The sequence below is a fragment of the Galeopterus variegatus genome, unplaced genomic scaffold (genome assembly GCF_000696425.1).
Source record: "Galeopterus variegatus unplaced genomic scaffold, G_variegatus-3.0.2 Scaffold151, whole genome shotgun sequence".
NCBI lineage: Eukaryota > Metazoa > Chordata > Mammalia > Dermoptera > Cynocephalidae > Galeopterus > Galeopterus variegatus.
This window is the reverse complement of record NW_007726262.1, coordinates 577,799-602,945: the sequence shown is the minus strand read 5'-3', so window position 1 is coordinate 602,945 and position 25,147 is coordinate 577,799. Positions and strand designations below refer to the sequence as shown.

Sequence of the window (25,147 nt, the reverse complement as noted above, 5' to 3'; positions counted from 1 at the left end):
CATCGGTTCTCTTCCTTCTGTTTTGCCCCCGTATTGGTCTGGGGACCGGCAACGGGATTGCAACCCTTGGTGTTGCTCCCGCGCCTCGCTCAGCCAGTGAGCGGGAACCGGTCTGTATGTGGGATCCGAACCCTCGGGCGGGAGCGCCGCCGCGCTTCCCAAGCGGTGCACTATCCAGTGCGCCACCGGGCCGGCCCTATTTTGCATTTCTAATGAGCTCCCAGATAATGCCAATGCTCCTGATCCATCGAGCTCATTTTGATTAACAGAATCATAGATTAATGGTTCTCAAACTTTAGTGTTTGTTAGAATTATGTGGAGAGCTTGATAAAATACAGATTATTGGACCCACTTCAGTGTTTCTGATTCAGTAGCTCTGGGGTGGTACCTGAGAATTTGTATTTTCTTATAAATTCCCAGGTGACACTCATGCTACTGGTCTGGGGATCACACTTTGGAAACCCCTGGTGTAAATGATTTTTTGGAGAACTTTAGTAAGTAAGGGAAGTTTTTATTAACTAGAGCATATTTATGCTGACGAGAATGATACAGTAGATAGGGAGAAAGTAATGATGCAGGAGAGAAAGTGAATGGAGAAGTGAGATCCTTGAGAAGATGAAGGGGATGGCACCAAAGCATGTGTTGAGGTCTTGGATTTTGATAAGAAGGAACATGTATCCTTAGTTATAGCAAGAGAGAAGATGGGTCCAGGTGCAGATGGCTTACAGATTTGATGGTAGGCAGGTAGAGCGCCCCTTTGATGGTTTCTGTTTTTTCAATGAGGCAAGGACACCTCTTGAGGGAGGGGGGTGAGTTGTAGGTTTGAGAGAGAACATGTCAAATAATGACTTTGGAGTAGGAAGATGAACTTACTAGAAAAAAGTGGCGGTATTGAGAGCTACTTGAGGTTAAGGTTAGAAATTAAAAGTGAAATCAATCTGTCTGATTGTGCATTCTGTTTTCTTCAACCACAGTTAGTTCCTTGGATTCAGACATGGGTAATTAAATGGTTGAGATCACCCAAAGTTAGACTTTACTCAGATGAGCATAGAGAGAGAGAGAAGAGAGAGGTGCAAGGGAGTGATTATAATCTTGGAACAAGAATGGAAATAATGACAGGAGAGGGCTGAAGGATAGGAACAAGCAATGATGAACAAATTGTTCTAGTCAACGTACGAGTAAACTAGTAATAGACTAAAAAGAGATAGGAGGTTTGTGATGCAAAGCAAGTGCTAGCATTCAGAATTTTGTAGTTGGAGCAGTTTTTGGTGAGATTAGAGGTCTAGGGTGTGACCATGAAGGTGACTGGATGAGATGGAGTTTCCTAGAGAGGTCAGGAAACAGAGGATGTTGGGTGTGCTCTCCACCTGGGTGTTGAAGTTGCCAAGAATAATGACAGAAGCTGGGAGTGGAGAGAGACTTTCAAATAGGAAGTCTCTTCAGTGAATGATGGAAATTTCCAGGTCAGTGGATAACAGCAGCAGAGAGGGGGAGATGGTTTATCAGGGTTGTGAACTGGGGCTTTTATACAACAAATGAAAAGTCATGGTCTGGAAGTGGTAAAGGTTGGCAAGGAGGACACCTGCCCCACCTGCTAGCCATGAGTTACCCGAGAGAGAATGCCCTCTGATGGCAGGTTTGTACAAGAAGTAGTGTCTTCTAGGTATGGTCTAGTTTCCTAGAGATAGAAGGGAAGCTCAGAAAAGAGGTTGAAGATTTACAGTTTATTACAAATTGTGAGTTGAAGAGTGAGGGCATAGTGTAAGGATTTGGGAGTGAAGGGAGGGGAACTAGAGTTAGTTACAGAGTCGTAAAGGAAAGTTTGGTGGGGAAAGAAAGTTTGGTGATAAAAGATGACCAGAAAGTCTTAGGTGCCCATTTGAGACTGAGATAAACATGAGAGTGAGGCATGATGGAATTAGCCCAATTTTTAAAAATACACATCAAAGTTTTTGCTGTAGATGTCCTATATGATATGGCCTCTGCCTACATCTCTGACCTTGTCCCTTTCTACTCTCCACTTCACCCTGTGTTCCATCCACACAGGCCATCTTCCTCTTTTTGTCACTCCAACATGCCATACTTTTCCTACTTCTGTTTCTTCATTTGTTTGCACTTGCTCTTCTGAGAGATAGCATAGCCAAGTGGTCAACAGCATGAGTTCTGGATTCAGACTCCCTGCTCTGCCATGGCAAGTTATTTAACCTCTCTGTACTTTAGTCCCCTTATTTGTAAATGGGGGAATGATAATGGTACTTCATAGGGGTGTTGGGGAATTAAAAGGGCTAATTAAAAAAAAATTAAAGGGCTTAGATCAGTTTCTAGTATGCAGTAAAGATTCAATAAATGTTAATATTACCGTTATTATTCTGCTTGAAGCTGTTTTTCTCTATATCTTTACATGGCTACTTTCTCATTTATTTCTCAGCTCAAGTGTACTTTCTCAGAATTCTGGCTGAAGTAGCATAACCCCACCGGCTTTCTGTGGTAGTCCATTAGTCTGCTTCATTCAGTCATAGTATTCATCACTATTTCAAATTATTTTTTTATTCTGCTCTTCCGCAGTCCCTGAGGACAGGGATTTGTTGACTTGTTTCCTACTGTATCTCAGCCTCTAGAATGTGGCACATACCTTGTAGGTACTCAAGAAATATTTGTGCCAACTCATTGTCCTGAAAACATGGTGGTTTCTGATGCCTCTACTCTGATCAGATGGCGTATGGTGGCAAGGTGACAGTGAGGCCTCAGCAGAGAAGGCAGACAGAATCCAACCCTGTATTTAGTAGTCTGCTAGTTCATCTAGATCAGGTGGTTGCCTGTTTTTGTAAATTTTGTAATGTTTGTTAGAACATAACCACACCTGTTTTTTGACTTGTTAGCTGGCTGCTTTCTGTCTACAACCACAGAGTTGAGTAGTTGCAATGGAGACCTTAGGGCTTGCAAAGTCTAAAACATTACTATCTGGCCTTTTATGCAAAAGATTTGCCGACTCCTCATTTAGATGCCTAGAAGAGGACACCAAACATAACAGAAGCTTTCTTTGGTTAGTGGGATTATAAGTCATTTTAGTATTTATCTCTACACTTTTTTTTTTTTTTTTTTTTGTATTTTGTTGTAGAACCATTTCATTTGGAAATGAAATAGCTTTGCAAATACTCAAAAATGGTATTTAGAGCACTTTTAATGGTGGGATTTTTTTGTTTGTTTTTCTTTTTTTTCCCTTAGTGCTGCTTTTGACACAAAAACTGGGTTACGTGTGGCAGTGAAGAAGCTATCCAGACCATTTCAGTCCATCATTCATGCCAAAAGGACCTACAGAGAACTGCGGTTACTTAAACATATGAAACACGAAAATGTAAGTTATTCATTCAAGGATAAACTCTGTTTTTGAGTAGACTGGAAAAAATTGTGTTTTAATTACTGCAAATGGAAATACATTGGAGTGCATCAAACTTTGGTACATGCTTTTCATATTGGGGTATTAGTGGCTACTGAGTTATGTCAGGTCAAAGCCTTGGAATGAAAATGGTGCATCTTCCTGGAGTTCTATTTTTACTCAAAGATTTTTAGAAGGAGAGCATTTTTTTAAATTCTTAAAAAAAGGGCCGGCCCGGTGGCGCACTGCTACAGTGCACCACTTGGGAGTGCGGCGGCGCTCCCGCCGAGGGTTCAGATCCCACATACAGACCGATTCCCGCGCACTGGCTGAGCGAGGTGCGGGCGCAACACCGAGGGTTGCAATCCCGTTGCCGGTCCCGGTCCGGTACGGGCGCGACACTGAGGGTTGTGATCCGTTGCCGGACACGAAAAAAGACAAAAAGGAAAAAAAAAATTCTTAAAAAAGGATATATTATAAAGTACAATACAAAATTCAGAAGAATTTTTAAGAGAAAATATTGGAAAGAAACTTTTTTGGTGGGTTTGCTTAAGTCTATATTATCAGAATATGAGGGTCCATGCCTCTTTTGTGTTATTCTGGGTTATTTCAGTAGAAATATTTGAGGAAGAGTACCTTAGGCTCACTGAAAATCTTATTAAAGATGGCTGTTATTTTATGTATACTTTATTTTAATATTATGATTTTTCTTTTTAACCTTTTTGAAGAGACAGCTTTTCCAGATTCAGGTCTTTTAATAAACGTAATAGAGACGTTTAAGTTACATATAATTTTTTCTTTTCAACCAATTTGGTAATTTGAGAACAATGCCATTCTGCAAAGGAGTGCTTACAAATCCTAATATAGTAGGTAAGTAGATATAATTGGAATACTAACTGAAAGTGAAAAAACAATTGACTGAAGGAAGACACTTATTTTTCTGATTTTTTTTTTCCAACTTAGGATATGAGCTTTATTTTTCAAATCCCACTTGGGAATTCTTTTTATCTTTTGACATTGAATACAAAGGAAAATGATAATTTTGCCAGACAAAATTTGATGAGGAAGAAAATCTCCAAAATTATGAACAAGAATAAAATAAATAATCATAATAACAATAATACTAATATAAAAAGTTTAAAGAAAACATATATGAGGGGGGAAAAATGAGATCACCTCCTCCACCCTAATAAATCTTTTTTTCTTAATTAAGAATTTTATTTGAATCAAAACACTCACATTGTTTTCAGTGACATAGTGAATGACATGTAAACATTTATAATTAAATACTACAGTCTATTTTTTATCTTTCAATAATATTTGCATTTCTTTTTTTTTCAACTTTGCTACCTCGAAATTTAATCAAAAAGAAAACTTCCCAAAATAAATACATCTATTTAAAGTTGGCTTCTACTGAACATTCAAGCAATACAAACATATAAGGAAAATAAAAAAATGTTAGAGGTACAGATGGAAATTCAGAGATAATTTGTCTTTTTAGAAGCCTATTGCTTCCAAATTATTATTATTATTATTATTATTATTTTGCTGTGCTAGGGGAAAATTTATACTTGTAAACACCTATATTAAAAATAAGAAAAATCTCAAATCAGTAATGCATACTTCTACATTAGGAACTTAGAAAAAGTAGATAGAGCAAACTAAACCAAAAGCAAATATAAGTAGGAAATAAAGATTACAACAAATATATGAAATAGGGAATTAGAAAACAATAGAGAAAATTAACAAAACCAAAAATTGATTCTTCAGAAAGATCAACAAAATTTGCAAACTTTATCTAGACTGACAAAGGAAAAAGAGAAGACCAAAATTACTAAAATCAGAAATAAAATGGAAGCATTATTATGTTGTCAGTATGGCTTCTTGTTGTGGTAAGATTTAGTTTCTTTCTCTTTCTTGTTTGCATTTTTGCTCTACCAGTGGGTTTTGTTCTTTTTTGTGTGTTTGTGATAATGATTGCCATTTTTTGGATTCCAGGTACAGGACTTCCTTGAGGATTTCTTGTAGGGCTGGTCATGTGGTGGTGAGCTCCTGCAGCTTTTCTTTGTCTGGAAAATACACTGTTGTTCCCTCATTTCTGAAGGATAGCCTTGGCTATAGTGTTCTTGGCTGGTAGTTTTTTTCTTTTAGTATTTTGAATATATCATTCCATTTTCTTCTAGCATGTAGAGTTTCTGTTGAGAAATCTGCTGTTAGTCTGATAGGGGCTCCCTTATAGATGACTTGACACCTTTCTCTTGCTTTTTTAAAGATTCTCTCTTTGTCTTTCAGTTTTGTCAGCTTGACTATAATGTGTCTTGGAGAGGATCTTTTTGGGTTGATTCTGTTTGGGGATCTTTGAGTCTCCTGGATCCTAAGGTCCGTGTCTCTCCCTATACCTGGGAAGTTTTCCATTATTATTTTGGTGAATAGGTTTTCCATGCCTTTTCCTTTCTTCTCCCCTTCTGGAACACCCATGATTTGAATGTTTGTGCACTTAAGGTTGTCTGTTCCCTCTCTTGGGTTTTCTTCATTTTTTAAAATACTTTTTTCCTTTTTTTTTGTCCACCTGGGTTATTTCAAAAAGACTATCTTCAAGATCAGGAATTTTTTCTTCTGCTTGTTCTAGTCTGCTGCTTAAATTATCGGTTGTGTTTTTATTTCATTGAGTGGGTTTTTATTTCAATTCCATGGGTTCTGCTGTATTCTTTTTTAAGGTATTAATCTCTTTGTAAATTTCCTCCTTCATATCCTGGACTTTTTTTCTTGTTTCACTATATTGTCTGAGTCTTCTAGTATGTCGGTGAGTTTCCTTAAGATTGTTGCTCGGAATTCCTTTTCACTCATTTCAAGGGTTTTGTGCTGTATAGGGTCTGGTATTTAGGAATTACTGTATTCTTTTGGTGGTGGTGTATTTTCTTGGGTTTTCATATTTCTAGTATCTCTATGTTGATGTCTGGTCATTTGGTAGAGCAGTTACTTTTTCTGTTACTCTGGAGTGGGCTTTGAGGAGAGAGACGTTCTCTTTTTCTGGTCTCCACTGGTGACTCTCCTTGTGTCAGTGCAGGCAAGTGTCCAGTGGGCCATTGCACAGTGGCTGTGGCTGCTGCTGCGCATCAAGGTGCTTTTTCATCAGCCGTGTCTGTGGCGGTGGCTGTGATGGGCCACCTGTGTGGAAGTGGTGTTTTCAGCATGCTCCCTTGCCTGCTTTCAGACAGGGGGTACCGCCCTTGGCTCCTTGTATAGGACCCTGGGAGTGCTCTCTTGCCTGCTTCCAGGCCTATTTTTCTGAATTTTAAAATCAAGTTAAGAAGAATTTCTGTGACTGCTGTATGATAGGTACTGGGAAATTTGTAGTATTGTAGAAACAGTGGCCATAGAGATTTTACAGCCCTTTGGCCCTATTGATTGTCACTGTGTAGAAAAAAATCCAAAATCTGTGAATTTATTACTTGGCTATTCAGACTTTTTCTTTTTTAATAATTGGATTTTTTTCTTTATAGTAAGAAAAAATTGCAGGTTTGTGATTCTTTATTCATATATATTTGTTTCATTAGTACAAGTTTCTGCTAAATTGAGAACATTAGGACTTAAATTTATAATTGGATTATGGATGCCATTATAATCAGCTGCAGCTTTTTATTTATTTCCTTGTATTATTTTCATTGCATGCTACTGAGAAAATCCTATTTTCTATAGATAATCTTTATTCCTAGGTATATGAGGATACTTCAAAAAGTTTGTGGAAAAATAGAGTTAAAAGATAATATAAGTATTTCCATGAACTTTTTGAAGTATGCTCATAATTTTATGAGAGTAGCTATGTGCAAACCTGAGTTTTTTAAAAGCTCAGTGCAGAGCTGCAGCCTTCCTAATCAGTGGCATGTTTATAGGAAGCTCAGATTTGTGGAAAAAGCTGGCAGGAGAAACTTTATTCCTAGGTCTGCATAAAATCAAGGTGGCCTGGCAGCTAAACTGATATGTGTTTACATTTGGTTTTTAACACATTGGAGTGTGTATACTGTTTTCATTATACATTAATAAATGTGACAGAAACATTGTCACAGCTTTTTAAGTATAAAGAGTATTTTGAAAATGTAATGCAAGTTGAACATTTATGGAACCCTAAAGCACCTCTGAGAGGCCCTGGGATCCCACTGATGTAGCCTTTGCTCATTTAAGAGCATCTGGTTTAGGATATTGCCAGTGCTACACTTTATTATTTTGCTTTTCTTTATAGACAATTAATGCTAATTATTTATTTATTTATTTATTTGTGTTTTTATTGTGGTAAAATACACACACACACACACACACACATATATAATATAAGGATTGCCTAAGCCCTTGTTTAGGACAAATTTATTTTCGGTGATCTGAATCTATGCTTTGGCTTTTCTAGTAATCATAAGAAACACACATATTTAGTTTTTTATGGCTAATTTTCTGAAATGAAATACTTTGGTATGTCTTATGTGATATTGGGCTGGCTACATTTGGACCATTCTGTGCTTGTGGAAGTAGGGAGGCCACAGAGTGATGGGACACAATTGGTCTAATTTAGGAAAGGCTACAAAGACTCTTTCAAAAAGAGGACTGATAGTATTAAAATAATAGGAATTAATTTACAGAAGTTGTTATGTAAGTGACTTGCTTCCTAGCAGTCCATCTTTTTTTATATTGATGTTTAGGTTCTAGCAGTGTAGGATCACCTGGATAGTAGTGGTTTGTTGTTTGAACAAAAGAAGGCACATGGCTGAATGTCTCATAGTTCTCTATTCTGTTGGCAAATGTTTGAAGGGAGAATGGGAAGGGGCCAAAAGATTTGACTCAATGTAGAAAAATCCCTACATTTCAGTCTGTTCTACAAACGTTTGTTAGGTGCTTACAATGTAAAAGTAGTTTTTCTCAGTAAAGAACCAAGACTTTCAATAAGTTTAATTGAGGATTTTCAGAGGAATTCCTCTCTTTCATACCCCTCTTCCTCTTTTTTTCAAATGACCTTTTTTGGGGTCACCATCCAATTTTTAGCTAGTTGCCAGGCCTCCAAAGACAGCAGCAATAGTAGCTTAAAACTCTTGAAATTTGTAAGTATTGTTAACAAATAGAATTTTTAGGTGCTAGAGTGCACATGTGATCATTTTAAAAATGCCTCTGACCCACAATTAGTAGTTTGTCTTGAGTTATTTCTTCTTTTAGTGATAATGAATGACAGGTATACATTTATTAGGTGGGTGCCTGGATTAGGAGATGTCCTCTGTGACTGCGAGAGTTGTTCTCTGAACAAGGTTAGCTGGCCCATTCCTGATTGAACATGTGACCTTGATCTCATTAATACCTGCTCTAAAGAAAGATTAAAGGGAGACAGACTTTCAGTTGCATCCTTTTACTGTCTGGGCAGATATTGCAAAGATTGATCACTTATGGGCCTGGAGAACTGTATGTTTTGAGATAAAAATAAAGGAGTATTTCATTAATTTTATTTGGGAGCCTTAGTTTTAACCTTATGGTAGACCCAGTGATTGTTTTAGTGTGCTTGTGTGAAAGACATTAAATGTAAGTAATCACTGAGTTAGAGTGTTTTCTTTTTGGGTGTGTGCCAATTTAATAAAAATGTATTCTATTTGTCAGCCTTTGGACTATTGTGGGATAATCATTAGGGATTTTTGCTGCTTATTTGTATTGTAAATGTCTTTTCTAAAAATTTGATCCCTGGGTTACTTTTAGCTGACTGAAATCATATAATGGAAGAAGGAGTAAGGAAATAAACCAAAATATGTCTTGAATTAAAGGAAAATTTCCCTTTAAGAATTGAGAAATGAATAGATTATGGAATATTCCTCAGGTGTTTGCCAGATCTATTTTAATGCTGGGAAACTTTTGTTTTACATCATTTTCCTCATGATTAATACTCTATAAATATGATTAATGGTGGAGGGGCACTTTGTAAAAGCCCACAAAAGATTTAAAAATACTTTGTTGTAACATTGGTAGTTTTAATTTCATAAAACTGTTGTTTTTGGTGTGCTTGTGTTAAATATTGTAAATATAATAAATATTTCCTTTTTAGGAAATTTAAATTTAGTAGGGTATTTGCTAGTCTGCTTTCCTCTATTAATTTTTCCAAGTTAGTTCATTGTGTTTCTTGCAGCCATGCTTTTTAATCATTTGAATAATTTAGTTTTAGCTTTATGTCTCAAATTCTGTTACTAGAATAGTGCTTCAAACGGTTTGCCTATGTGTGCTGTATTTTGTAATTCTTTATAAAACTGTAAGGGTTACGGTCACTGCTTTTTCTGTTTACCCAAACGGAGTCAGTCCTTCCTGCTAGATACTTTCAGATACATTGTCTCCTTAATCTTCCTGGCAGTACTGTGAAAATAAGCAATGATAACCCCATGTCTTTCATGTGAGGAAAATGGGACTCAGAGAAGACACCAAATTTATTTGCCAAATATTATTTATTTACCAAATATGAGGGATCTTCAGAAATTCATATTATCTTTTAATTCTATTTTCCCACGAACTTTTTTTTTTTTTTTTGTCTTTTTCTGTGTCCGGCAACGGATCGCAACCCTCAGTGTCGCCCCCGTACTGGACCGGGACCAGCAACGGGATCGCAACCCTCGGTGTTGCTCCCGCACCTCGCTCAGCCAGTGAGCGGGAACCGGTCTGTATGTGGGATCCGAACCCTCAGCGGGAGCGCCGCCGCGCTTCCCAAGCGGCGCACTACGGCGCTCCCCAAGCGGCGCACTATAGCAGTGCGCCACCGGGCCGGCCCCTTCCCACAAACTTTTTGAAGTACCCTTGTATTAACTGAACTCCTGCTGTATGCCGGGCACTATTCCAATTGCTGAGATTATTGGAATGAAAAAGACATATATGCTCAAGGATACAAGACGTCACAAACTGATAGTGTGGTTCAAACTTATCTCTGTTTGATTCCAAAATGCTTGTTGTGTTTGCAGAATGAAATTGGAGATTTTATTTGAAAATATTTTATATTTGTTTTGGTCTTTGAGGAAACTCTTACATGTGTAAATCCTGTGTAAATCAGATATCTTATGATTTAATTTTATTTTGATACGAGGATGATTTTCATTAAAATAATGTAAAACAATTTACATTGCCCTAAACATTTCTCATTATATTGAGCAGATGGAGCATCTCTCATAACAAGAATTAATGATTAGAAAATATTCAAACAGGTGAATAAAATTGACTTCTAGATATTAGCTACTTTAAGTAGAAGTTGGTGTAGGGGAGTGTGATCAAAAGACCAGAGGGTTTAAGCCAGGCATATACCAAACTAAAGGGAAACAATTATGGTTTAGATGGGTAAGGAAGAAGAAAATGGATTTTACTTAAATTTAAAGCACTATTCAGAGGGTACCATATAAGGTTACAGATGCACTATTGGTAGGAATGTAAATTGGCTTCAACTTTATGGAGGACAATTTGACAATATTAAGATCCTTAAATATATTGGTGTTCTTTCTTTCTTTCTTTCTTTATTTTTATTTTTATTTTTTTTAAAGTGATAACCGGTAAGGGGATCTTAACCCTTGACTTGGTGGTGTTAGCACCACACTCTTCCAAGTGAGCCAACCAGCTATCCCTATATAGGGTTCCGAACCTGTGGCCATGGTGTTATCAGCACCACACTCTCCCAAGTGAAGCACGGGCTGTCCCTTATTGGTGTCCTTTAATTGTGTAATTCTATTTATTGAAATTTATTTTGTGGAAGAAAATATGGGATGTGCAAAAAATATATATCTTTTTGCAGATATATATGCAAATGTCCTTAAATGTCCAAAGAAAGGAAATTGGCTAAATAGTGGTATACAGAAGTGATAGATATGTTATATACAAATATAATTGAGAAATATTTAAAGACATGAGAATAGTCATTATATGTTAAGTGAAAAGGCAGGATATAAAACCGCATGCACAGTATAACCCCACTTTAAGTTATATACATCAGAAGAATTAAAAGGAATATATCTCAAAATGTTAATGATAGTTATAATGTGTGGTACAGTTATGGGTAATTTTGGTTTTCTTGTATACAGTTGCCTGGGTAAGAATCTGAAAGGTAACTCTGTATCTCTGTCTTTGGGACAATTTGCATGAACTTGAAAATCTGATTCCAAGCAGCCTCCCCACCCTTTGCACTGTCCTCCCCCCCGCCCCCCCGCATCAGTTTCAGGTTCAGGCTGTATAATTGGAGTTGCTTTTAAAAGTCTGATATTTGTTTTTGTTGTTGTTTTTCGTGTGTGGCTGGCCACAGGGATCGAACCCTGGCCCTTGGTTTTATCAGCACCAAAAAAAAGTCTGATATTTGGATGAGCAGAGTAACATTCTAATTAGAAGTTCTCTTTTCCATGGTAATGTTTTGAGTGTTGACATTTTAGAGCTGTTTAACTTGGTGTTTTAGAACAGCATGCTAGTGAGGCCACAGTCATGGGTTCCATTTTCATGAGGGTCATTTAGCTTTCACTTGTTTCATATCCAGATACCCTTAAATCTGACTGGGCATATGAGACTATAGGAATAAACAAAGCAAAGTGCTTTTCTTATACTCTCACTCACTGACACCAACACAGAAGACTTCTGTGAGCAAATGGGTAGAGGTTTTTCTCCACACATCAAGCAAGCAAGCAAGCAATTCTGCAGTGGACACCAGCTGGGTGTCCTCCAATTCAGTTTTGGCACTACCTACCTGGAGATTGTGTTGCTTTACCTATGCTTCTGACTGACTGGCTATAAATCAGAGTTCACATGACCTCCTCCTTGGGTTTGATTAATTTACAGAGCAGCTCTCAGAACTTAGGGAAACACATACCTACATTTACTGGTTTATTTTAAAGGTACAGATGAAGAGATGCACAGGATGAGGTATGGGGGAAGGGGTTTTTGGGTTTTCATGGAAGCTTCATTACATAGTCATGATTGAGCATGGACAACCATGTAGAAATGTGATTGGACAAAAAGGGTATGATCTACTGCTATTAGACCGAGTGGGTAAACCTAGCAAGGCCTGTCTGTTTAGATTCTTCTTAGGGCCTGTCTGTTTAGATTCTTCTTAGACAGTCTGTGCATCTTCCCAGATATGGGGCAGGACCTCTTCCAAAATGGAGGTCATATAACCTACTATCAAACAAAGTCAGAGAATTCCTTTATGGCAAGCTCCAAGGTAGAAAGGCATGGGAAGATTAGAGTCCTGCCTTGGAGAGAAAAAGTAGCAGGAGGGCAGGAAAAGGTCAGAGAGCAGTCACTTAGGAAGTAACAAGGTCTGTGGGAGTTATGAGGCAGGAACTGTGTGTATCTTAATATCACAGCATATTACAAATGAACCATATTATTTCTTGTTTGCCTTTTCAATGCCTAACTTTGTAGAAATGAGTGGTTTGGGTTTTAAGGGAGTGGGGGAAGAACATGCTGTGTGTGGATAAATCAGTATAAATTCATGAACAGAAAAACTGCTCAAAGACAATGGATTACTGAGTATTAAGTAGCTCTTTGTTTTATCCTTGTATAAAGATAGGCTTTTTAATTTTTAAATGGTCTGATCTAAATACCTGATAATGATTAAGAAAATTATCTTATTAAGATTTTTATGAGAATAATATCAAGAATATACTGAGAGAATATTCTGGGGCTTTGCAAATGTCAGTTTTGAAAGCTATGTAGTAACATGGAAGTTTTTCATGGAATACATTTTAAAGAACGAAATACTAACAACTGTAGAAGTGTGACTTAACTCTTTTTTTCCTGTTTGTTAATTCATTAGACCTGCAGTACATATGTAAGGAAGGAATCCTAAATCTTTTTGTTTTCTGATTAACTATTGGCTGTATATTCTAAAGAGATGAAGATTTTTAATGCTGAAATAGGTTATTATGAGAAATAATGTTAACAAAGTAAAAACAAAAGCATAATTTGGGTAGAAAATCAGTTGGAGTGATTAAGTATATGATGTGATGTTATTGTACTGAGGTAGCTGGATTTGGGACTAGTTTCTCTTAAAATGGTTAAGGTCTGATGGGTGCAATAGTAAATTCAATATTTACTTACCATTTGATTTTTATGTTTTCTTATAGGTGATTGGTCTGTTGGATGTTTTTACACCTGCAAGGTCTCTGGAGGAATTCAATGATGTGTGAGTAAATCTTTCGCATTTGTCTTCCTTAGCTAGATGATGATTAGCTGTCCACTTCTATTAGTAAACCATTCAGCAGTATACACACTTTAAAAAAAAGATTCTTTATTGTTATTATCCAACTCTTCAGGAAAGCGGGTGGGTAGATACAGAAGATGTATATCATGGGTGGTGCATATTGGTATTTCCATCATTTCAGGCATATCGTACCGCATTTGGAGAGTCAGTGTTGTGTCTTTGTAAGAGTTCTGTGGAAAAGAGAGTAAAGGGAATTTTGACTATGGTTTTTCTTCTCAAATTGCTTGTCCCAGCTTTTAACGGTGCTCTTCAAGAAATGCAGTGGAGCTCCAGTTCTATATAGGCTTGTGCCTCTCTGTTATCCCAGAGAGGTTCTACTAGAATAGAACTACAGGCGGATCCTTGGAGTATCAGATTTTTTTTGAGAAAGGCTGCTTTTCCCAGTTTTGTGACCATCTCTATTATTTTAGCCTGGGATCCCCCTTGAAATCAGAGCCTGGGATTCTCAGGAACCAGTAGTAAGGAGCTAGGGAATATGAAAAAAGGAAGGAGAGAAAGCTACTATAAGGGTACACTGTTGAGTTAGTCACCACTGTGGGCGACTGGGCTGAAAATTGCCAAGGTCTAAGAAGCTGTACAGGATGTGCCTCAGATGGGGAGCATTTATCCACTGGCTTCTAACTCTGCTGGCAAGGGTTATCCTATGGGTCATTAATGCCTTTACATTTCCAGGATACACATGTGTGAGCACAAGACATGTTCCAGTAGATATTCCCATGCATGTGTGAGCTCTCTATTATAGTAGCTTTTCCAGTATCTGAATTAACACACCTCCTTCTACCCCCAATTCATAGACACCTTAAAGACAGTTATGCATTAGGTCTTTTTGAAATTTTGGCATTCCTAGGTGGAAAAGGTGACTATTATGAAAGCCAAAGCAGAACTGCAGATCATGGCTGCTCTTCCTTAACCCCCACTCCCCACTGTCTCCCAACTGTGCTGAACCTAACCAGTTTCTCTCCACCCTTATCCTGGGTTCAGTTTCTCCCACCCTTTTCCTGGGCTGAGTGCAAACACCATTTGCTTTTCCACAGAACACACAGAGGGATATGTTTGAGATTGTATGTTCTGTCTAAGGCAAGGGGGAAAGAAAGGAATGAAGAAGATGAAATGGAAAGAGAAGGAGGAAAGGTAGCAAAAAAATTTTCCCACCATTTGATCTTAGTTAGAACATGACAGAGGAGAATCTGGTCCAAGTACAAGAACTCGCCAACCGCATTAACCTTGAGCCTGCTAATGAAAGTTTAAGAAATAAGCAAAGGAAAAACAGGCATTAACTAAAAACAGCTCTGTTTTCTGCAACCCTGTTTGGCACCAGAATGCGGCGGCTTCCAAAGATTACTGGATGCTAGCCAGAGGCATGTGTACTGTGCTTGAAAAAGAGGGTGTTGCAGAATGATGGTTTTTGATATTCTCCCTACCTGTGGAAGAAATGCTGAAGTAATGTGTTTGTGAATTACTCTGGACAACATTTGAGTCAGATCTGAGCTATATCCCAAAATTTTAGGTATAATGAGGTGGATTTATTAAACAAAGGAATTGATGATTTGCTGACTTGGGCAAAAACTATATTTTTTACTTAATCGAGCATTATGGAAATAGATTACAAACCTGATTTTCCTATGTAAAAAGATCTTAATTAAGGCTGGTCCCTACTTAAAAGGTTAATTATTATTATTTTTTTTCATTTTTGGTGGTTGGCTGGTACGGGGATCTGAAACCTTGACCTTGTTGTTACAAGGTGGATCTAACCAACTGAACTAACCAACTAGCCCCTTAAAAGGTTAAGTTTTATGAATTGTATGCCTTTGGCTCCTTCATCCACATGAGAACCAAACAACTACAAGTCTGCCCACTGAACTAAAGTTGCATTTATTTCTTCATGCATTAATTCATTCAACAAATACCACAGTTGTTGAGTAGGAATCTGTTCTTTAGCTGGGTTCTGATTTTTTTTTTTTATAAATAAGAAATGAGTTCATCTCTTAGAATCAAATCTCAGTATTACTTTTTGAATACAGACTGAATGCAGAACACTGACCAGAGTGTAAGAAAAGGCTTAGAATAATTAGATACACTACTCCTTTCCTTTGATGAGGTCACAAGTTAGCAATTGGTTGTATGACCTTGGATAAGTCACTTTACATCTGTAGGCCTAGTACGCTTCCTTGTAACATGATGAAAACTGAGGTAGTTGACTTCTAATGTGTTTTCAATCCCAGAAAGCCTCTGAAAATAGAATGATAAACCCAAGTATACTTTTGGTGATGTTTTTAATCATTGAAAAAATTAGCACTTGTCCAGGACTATAGTTATTTCAGAATATGTGTAAGAGACAAAACATCTTTACCAACATTTGCAGGGTTTGCAAATTTAAATACCTTTAGAGCCAGACAAATAACATGAGGCTGAGTGTTATATAACTGGGAGTGGCAGGGTCTGTGGTAAGGCATATCTGTACCTCCTAAAAGCATTCAAATTCGCAGTAAAAAAAAGCAAACAAACAACCCATTCTTCTGGACAAGTCAAACATGCTGAAGGCTAGACAGGTTTAGAACAAGCTATAATTTTGAATATAAATTTTCCATGCTAATTAGCAAAATCTCTGATTACTTTTCAGATTTACAGTTGACTTTTAATCATGTGTTACACGTATTTGTGCTTTTATGTTTCAGTTCCACTTTTCATTTATCATATAATTCAAATTTTTTTGCTGAGTTTTTAATTTCTAGGTTAGTAGGCATCCTGCATTCTTCATTTTTAAGACCACATCTTTGAGAAAGGAAAAATAAATAACCATATCTTTGAGAAAGGAAAAATAAGTAGTGAGTTTTGATCATTAGAAAAATGTGCATTTACTGAAGCTAACAGATGGAGATGGTTTTTGGAAAATATGGTGTTAAAAGATGAGTATACCAAGTTGTTCTTGACTGCCACGTGATATGATTGTAACAGGTGGCAAGATTTCATAAAGATATATCTAGATCTTTTAAATGATTGGAAATTATTTGGACAATTCTGTTGCCTTCTTGATGGTAATATTTGTCAAGAGGCTGCATATATGTGCCTATGTAGGCTGCAGACCTTTAGTCACCAATAGAGATGCGGAAATTTTAAATAGCCAGTCTCAGAACCTAACTCCAGAGTAAGCGACAACTTAGTGCTACTACAGTATTACCTTTTCTTAAATGTAGTGGTTCTGTGATCAAGTTTAGTAGGCAATGAAGAGTGTTTGGACTTTTCCTGAGAATTATTTCCTTAAATTTCAGGAAAACTGAATTGTCATGGGTAAAACGGAAACTAGTCTTTTGCCACTTTTTCCCTTATTTCACAACTTCCTATCCCAGGTTTTTTATACCAAATTCTTTATCCCTGCTTTGATCTTGAGGGGGGAAATGGACATGGGGTTTTGGATTCTACTGTGATCTAGCAGAAGACTTATAACAGAGTCAGTCAGCAGCCTTTGTTAGAAAGCCAGTGGGCAGATGATCACCTAGCTTAGCCTTCTAGTTACTAAAAATGATTGTTTCAGCAAATAAGTTTAGCCTTTTATTTTAATATAGAAGGAGTTGAAGTCACTGAATTGATAAAGGAAATTTCCGGATTTACATTTTAACCTGATTTTGTTCGATGAATATTTGAATATTCATTCTATGGTGGACACAGTACTAGTCTCTGAGGAACACAACAATAAATAAGATAAACATGATCCCTGATCATTGAGTTGAAATTCATAATGAGAGAGAAGAGCAGTTTAAATGATCAAACAAAATACAGTGTGGTAAGTTCTGAGAGGTCCTACATGAGTTGGTTGTGTGCACGCTCTCCTCATGTAACATCATCTAACCTCATCTAGCCCTCTTTCCACTTTCTTCGTTTTAGTCACTGTGGCTTCTTGTTCTTCCTCAAATACAACCACATTCCAGTAGGACCTTTGTACTGGTTTCTAACATTGGCCTGGAACACTTTCCCCACATGTCTACATAACTGGCTCCTTTAGGAAGGAAACTTCAGGACTACTTCTCAAGGGTCTTCTCATCAGAAGCCCTTTTCCCCTTAACACCGTAGCTGAAATAGTACCTCCACTGTCATGGTCCATTCCTTACCCTGCTTTGTTCTTAGCAAATTTTACCATCATGTATTTGTTATTATCTGTATTCTCCCTCTATTTGTAAACTCTGTTAGAGCACAGAGTTTGTTTTCTTCTTTGCTGAGTCATTAATACTTATAGAACAGTAACAAGCACTCAGTTGTTGTTTGAACAGGTGAATGCAAGAATTGCAGTGATAGTGCAGGTACAGAGTCTAAAGGACCTCATAGAACAGCCACCTAACCCAGACGTGGGGTGTTTTCAGGGAAGGCGTTGCAGGGCCGGCCTGGTGGTGCACTGCTACAGTGCGCCGCTTGGGAGTGTGGTGGCGCTCCCGCCGAGGGTTGGGATCCCACATACAGACGGGCCACTCACTGGCTGAGCGAGGTGCAGGCGCGACACCGAGGGTTGCGATCCTGTTGCCGGTCCCGGTCCGGTACAGGCGTGACACTGAGGGTTGCGATCCATTGCCGGTCACGAAAAAAGACAAAAAGGAAAACAAAAAAAAAAAGAGAGAAGGCGTTGCAAAAAGAGATGTGTACACTGCGAGCTTGAAGGATAATGGGAGTTGGGAAGGTGGGGAAAATGCAAGTCCAGCCAGGGGCCAAAAGACAGTTGAGGGCAGAGGTGGTGTGACTGGTAGGAGCAGAGTTGTATATGGCAAAAGATGATGCCGGAATGGGGAGGGACTAGGTCACTTGGGGCTTTATAAGCTCAGCCCTATTAAGGAGGTTGCCTGAGAGAAGAGATCAAAGGGAACTGGACACTGCAGGGGGGCAGGGGGGAGATTGTAAAAAGGATAAAAGGTTTTACTTTTATGTGGGATGACATAGTTACAACTCTCTCCCTCGTTTCCGCTACACAAACATATTGCATAATGTACGAGAAAAATATTTCATTTTAGCAGAGGCAGTTCTTCTCCTGGGTCCTTAACACATTAGGAAATGTTTTGGGTGAGCATATTAGTTGAAAATCCAAAATGGATTTAAGACTTTTCCAGGAACTAAAATTTATGTGACGATGCTCCTTATTGTTAATATCTAACTTTAACTTTCTTTTGGTTGGAATTTATGCCAACATTACAGTCATGACCTTTGTTTAAAAACATGGTCTTATGCATGTAAGTGAAACTGAAAAAACATGTGAGAGGGCAGTTCTATAAATCTTTTTTTCAATAGCATTCTACAGTTTACAAAGGGCTTTCATATAAATTTTCTCATTTGATACAACAACCCTGTGAAGTAGATATTAATATCTCTAATTTTCTGATGAGGAAACTGAGGTTGAGAGAGATGAACCTAATTACATATCACACACAAAATTGCATCCATCCAGATCTTTTAGCTCTAAATCTACTTCTCATCACATTTTCTTGATCCAAGGCTATGATTATTATTTGAAAGTCTGGTAACACTTCTTATTGATAAAATACTGTATTAGGTTCTATGTAAGATGCCAGCTAGAGGCCTGTCTTCCACTTGCATGTGGTCTCATTAAAGAAATGAAGCATAAATGCTTACCTAAAATTACTAAAGGACCAAGTCAAATCTGAAATGTCTAGTACATACAGGTACTGAGTAAACTCAGAATATTAGAGAAGCTTAGTGGAGAAAAGCCTCTAAAGAAACTATGTCCAAAGAAACACATAGATAGAGAGAGATAGGATGTAGAGTCTGAAATTTATCCCAAATAGTCAAAGACTGAAGGAAATGTGTAAAGTGTACAGCAAAGAGGTTTGTATGGAATGAAGAGTGTAAAGGTATAGATAACCATAGATAACTTCTGTTGTACTTGGACAAAAATTATGTATTAATGAATTCTGGTTTTTTGGTGTGTGTGTGTGTGTGTGTATAGGGTTATTTTCTTAATTTAACTAGTAAACATCATCTGCTTGGAAATAATGCGTTCCTCCATACTGAAAGAAATACCCAGCCCAGTTATTTGGGCTTACAGAAATACTTTCGTTCTTTGAAACTACACTGAGTGCTCAAGATAGGGAATAAAGGAAGAGACACAGTCTAGAAAGATGAGCAAGTTAACTGTATTGACATTTATGTTTGCAATTTATTTTCTTTTCAGAGATGTCTACTGAAATGGGGGTGGTGGGTGGTAGAGCTCCTTGTAGATGTGTTCATGGATTCACATTTGAAATCTGAATAAATTACACATTCTTTAAGAAAATATCATTCCGTTTTTGTCTGACACAAGATGCCATGTTTTTCTCAGATTAGCTGATTAAAAAAGGTACAGAAGCTTCAAGGTCTAGCTTAGAGTTCTTCAGGGAACCTTTCCCAAAGTAACGCCTCCTTAGGTCTGTGTTGCAGCCCTCCCATGTGTTCTCTAGCAGGCTGATGTCACCTGTTATAGTGCTAATCATGCTCTATTATGGTGATATATTTATATATAACTTCCTTTCATCTAAATTCATTATCTGTCTTTTCTACTGCTGCAGCCCCAGTGCCCAATAAGTATTTGTTGATGGAATTATTGAATGAACAAATGACCTTGTGCTGTCACTGTTTATAACTGGTTGATTTGGTTGTCTTATAGCATGCTCAGTGCCCTCTCTTTCGACTAGTTTTTGTTTTTATCCTATAATGTAGACCATATGGTAAAATATTGAGTGTAGTTAGGTCGATGCAGGTAATGTAGAAGGTACTTTTTAGTAATCTTTGCTTCAGGTGAGAATAGTTTGTTGGGAAGTAAGCTTGCAAAGCTGTCTCTTTGGCAACTGAGTGGTTCTTCTACTTCTTATATTAGAACAGTCTGGTCTGCTTACCAGATATGATCTTTGGCATGCATATTTCAATAAAATGTTCCCTTGCCTTGTTTTACTCGTAGTGCTGTATGAGTTGCCCTGAGTCATTCAGTTCAATTCAGCGGTAATTGAGTGGCTACTATCTGTCAGACGCTATTCTAGGTACTTTAGATACTACAGGGAACAAAAAATAACCCTGTCCTCCTTGAACATTATACAGGTAGACAACAATAAATGGTGAGAATATAAAAAAGGAAATTATATATTATCTTAGTGGGCAGTAATGCTATAGGTAAAAAGAAAAGGTAGAGTAGGAAAGAGGGATTAGGAGTTAAGGGCAGAGGGAGAGATGGAATTTTAAATGGAGTGGTAAGGATAGGCCTCATTGAGAAGGTGAATTATGAGCAAAAATTTGAAGGAATAGAGCAATTAGAACCATGGATATCTAGGGAAAGAGAATTCCAGGCCAACAGAACAGTCAGCATACAGGTCCTGAGGCAGAAGACTGACTGCATGCTGTATTGGAACTGGAGCAAGGAGGCCAGTGTGTGGAGCTGAGAGCAAGGGGGAGAAGTAGACAGTAAAGTCCGAGAAATAATAGAGGGCAGTGTGCTGGATTAGGTAGGCTTTATTGGCCATTGAGAGGATTTTTGTATTGTACTCTGAATGAAATAAGGAGCCTTTTGAGGAAAGGAGTGACATGATCTTATTTTTATTTTTAAGGAATCACTCTGTCTCCTATGTTTATAGACTATAGTTAAATCCCAAGGATCACTGGATGAGTTTCAGAAACTTGTGGTTACAAATTGTCAATCCCTGTGATTGTTTTAAATACATTGTTTAAATATGGAAGAAATGCTTTTTGCCTTTTGATAATTGCTTCAAATAGGACTGATAGTAATAGAAATGTTAATCTATACATATAGAAAAGATTTTTTTTTTCTACATGGGTCCTTTCTGATTGTTTTATGTTTTAAAGGGTGGGGGGACATCTTGACAATGGGTGTTAACCAAGAAGTGATTAATAAATGAAGCTCTGTCTGGAGTACTGAAAACCACTTGTAGAGTTCTGCCCTCTTGCTGGTACAGTACATTTTACTCATAAGAGTCACTTTGAGATGTGTGATTTATGTTCTTTATCCCATTATATTTATTTTATTTTATTTTTTTTCCTTTTTGTCTTTTTTCGTGACCGGCAACGGATCGCAACCCTCAGTGTCGCGCCCGTACCGGACCGGCAACGGGATCGCAACCCTCGGTGTTGCTCCCGCACCTCACTCAGCCAGTGAGCGGCCGGTCTGTATGTAGGATCCGAACCCTCGGCGGGAGCGCCACTGCGCTTCCCAAGCGGCGCACTGTAGCAGTGCGCCACCGGGCCGGCCCATATCCCATTATATTTAAAGGAGACCATTTTCACAAGAAAAGTGAAAAACAGATTTGTATCAGACCATGAAATCATCTTTTTAACCTTTTGCCTAATAAAGTCAGACATACTTAATTCATTTTTAAAGATGGGAGAACTAATAGCTTTCTAACTGCACTCAAGTCAAACCTGTCTTAATTTATTTTAGGCACTATGTACATTGACAATATTAGGCATGTCTTTACTAAAATGTAATTAAATATGCTTCCCAGAAACAAATACTGTAGAAATTATGTGGCTCTGCACTAATGTCGTTTTTGGAGTTGACTTGTTTAAAATGTGCTCACCTGCATTCACCACCCCCATTCTGTTGACTATTTTTAGAACTTGGTGTGTCTTCCATAAACAGTAACTTCACATGATGCTTGCTTTTGTCCCCTGTTGCAAGATTTGTTTTGGAAATCTTTCTGTATGTGAGTTTGAAATTGACAGTTAGTGGTCATGGATTGGTCTTTGGGTCTCATAGAAACAACATACAGTGATTAGGTTAGTTTCTGTAAGACAATTCTGTAAATAATCCTTTTCAGTTAATTTCATTGTAGCCTATTAGCAATGCTTGATAGTTATTACTATATAGACATAATGTTTTGGCAGTCTCATTCTGGAAATTTTAATGATAAAATGTTTGTGGTCTCTGATGCGGAAGGGGTTTGGAAGGAATTACACAGTGGTGAGATATTCTAACTAAAAGCACACTCTCACCACTAGGCTGTGCAGTGAGTGGCTGTATAGGATTTCTTATGTCACTAGTAACCATTTAAATACAATAGTTATACTTGACATTGCTATGGTTGCATTAGTAATATTGCCTAACACCTTTGTGAACTAGCACAGACATATTGCGATGTTCAGATTGAACATCTCTAATCTGAAAAGCCAAAATTCAAAACTTTTGAGCACTGATGATGCTCAAAGGAAATGCTCATTCAGATTTTTGGATTAAGGACGTTCAACCGATAATGTATTTTCTGCAAATATTCCAAAATCTGAAAAAATCCAAAATCCAAACACTTTTGGTCCCAAGCATTTCGGATAAGGGATACTTAACCTGTAGTTAAGACTTTGAGATTTTATTTTAAGACAAATTATGTTTACCTCTTCTTAAAATTATTTAGAAAAGTTGAGGAGAATAACCCTTTTACTATTTGATGTGATAAAACGTAATTATTTGCAAAGCAGTCTTACAAGACTGAAATTGGATTGTCTCTTTCTCAGACTGAGCCTTGAAATTTGTCATAATTGATATTGTGGTTATGGCAACCATTATCAGATTTTCTGGGGAAAGTCCTGATTTCAAAATATTAACCAATTATTCACAACAGTTTGATATTAGTCACATTATTTGTCAATTTGTGGTTAAAAAATGCAGTGACTATGATTAGGACAGATATTGCTGTGTTCTTAAGCTTTTCTTCTTCGTTGGTTAAAGATTAACTTTGATAGTAAGTATTGAGAATTGTTAAGGAAATTATCCAGAGATGATGCTTACCTGATTATTGTGACATTTGTGAAACTTTTTTTTAAATGGTCATTCTCTCTCACTCTGTCTCTCTCTCTCTCTTTTTTTTTTTTTTGGCAGCTGGAAGGTACAGGGATTGAATTCTGGACATTAGTGTTATCAGCACCATGCTCTAACCAACTGAACTAACTGTCCAGCCCCCAAATGATTATTCTCCTGTTGGAAATTTTATGTCAACTGGAAGAATTTGTAGGCAATATGGGCTGTGATTAAGATCATGGTCTCTGGGGTTAGATGGTTTTAGATTCAATTCCTGACAGTACAACTCCTTTTGACTTTGAGCAGATTATTTATCCTTGTCTCTGTTTCCTCCTTAATGAAATTCGGACTACTAATGAGATGGACTTACTTTATAGAGTTCCTGGGAAGAGTACATGAGACAAGGACACAATAAACTGCTTACCGCAGTGCTTGGCACAGAATAAGTACTATCTGCCTCTGGTTATGTGTTGAGCTTGGAATATCTCTTAAGTCAAAACTAACTCTATGAAAACATTTCAAAAAAGTCTAATTTACTCTATTATATTTATTTATTTATTAATATTATTTTTTAATGGCTTATGTTAGTTGTTTATGTGATGTGTCTATGATGTGTTGTCATTATTTTTGCTGGGCTGGATGTTGATGTCAGAGGGGCGTGGCTGAGGCCCTCATGTCCCCTTGTTGTCCGTACCCCCCCCCAGCTTGGGAGCCCAGGGCTCTTCCAGTGGCACCCTGGCCTGGTGGTCATCAGTGGGCTGGATGTGGATGTTGGGGAGGAGTGGCTGAGGCCCTTGAGGCCCCCCGCCCCCCACCCTGGCTCAGGAGCCTGGGGCACTTCTGGCAGTGACCTGGTGGTTGTCACTGGGCTGGATGTGGATATTGGGGGAGCATGGCTGAGGACTTCAGCCCACCCCCTACCCTGACTTGGGAGTCTGGGGCACTTCTGGTGGTTGTCACTGGTCTGTGCTCTTTGGTGGTATTAGACCTTTACTGGTTAATATCAGAATTTTGTCTCTAATCTGTGGGTTTTTTGTTTTTTCTTTCTGTTCTGTATCGGATTATTTGCTATTCATACCACTTAAACTCTGCACTGGAACTAATTTGTTGTCCTTTGGTTACTTCTAAAATAGGAGGAACTTCCTATGGTAGCCAGTACTTGAGCCCTGTGGTTGAGCTAAATTGTTACTTTGCTGCTGATTCTCTGGGAAGGGCTTTTTGTGCAGCTCAGTGTTTACTACCTTGTTGACCTTGTAAACACTTCTGGGTCTTGTGAGGTCCAGTGTACCTGGGTTGTGTGGAAACTCTGGTCTGGGCCTGAGTCTTTTCAGCAAATTACACCCCCTGCAGTTCTATGTTCCTGACCAGTCTCCACTGAGTGGTCCTGTGCTGATTGGAGGGTAGATCAGCTGTCCATGCTGTGCCCCAATGTTCCTCCATGGGCCCATCTTCCCCACCCACCTCACTCCAAACATTTCTGTTGGGTGGGCCACATGCCAGCCCCTTGCAATGACTCACCAGCCTCTGAGTTGCTCCTTTTTTCAGTTGTCTGTGGCCCCTCGCTCCTATGTGGGTCCACGGGAACCCTGTTAGTCTTGCTAGCCTGGGGGCCACCAAGGCCCTCTTCTGTACTGCAGCCTCCAAGCAACTTCATATGAAGGGCACAGCAGCGGCTTTTGCCAGCTCTTGCTCCATGTGCTCACCAGGGTTGGCCTTGAAATGGTAGGAGTGGTCCTTTCCTTCTCTCATTGTGACTTCTCCT

The 25,147-nt window shown here is 38.1% G+C and overlaps 1 protein-coding gene across 2 annotated transcripts in view; it reads left to right on the top strand.

Annotated features, from left to right (window-relative positions):
- MAPK14 (mitogen-activated protein kinase 14) overlaps window positions 1–25,147 on the top strand; it is a 74,459-nt gene that overhangs the window by 19,973 nt on the left and 29,339 nt on the right. For both annotated transcript variants that reach the window (XM_008591959.1, XM_008591953.1), the window contains exons 2-3: window positions 3,226–3,355; window positions 13,480–13,538. In XM_008591959.1, coding sequence (XP_008590181.1) covers window positions 3,226–3,355; window positions 13,480–13,538 — 189 coding nt within the window. The remainder of the gene's footprint in view (window positions 1–3,225; window positions 3,356–13,479; window positions 13,539–25,147) is intronic.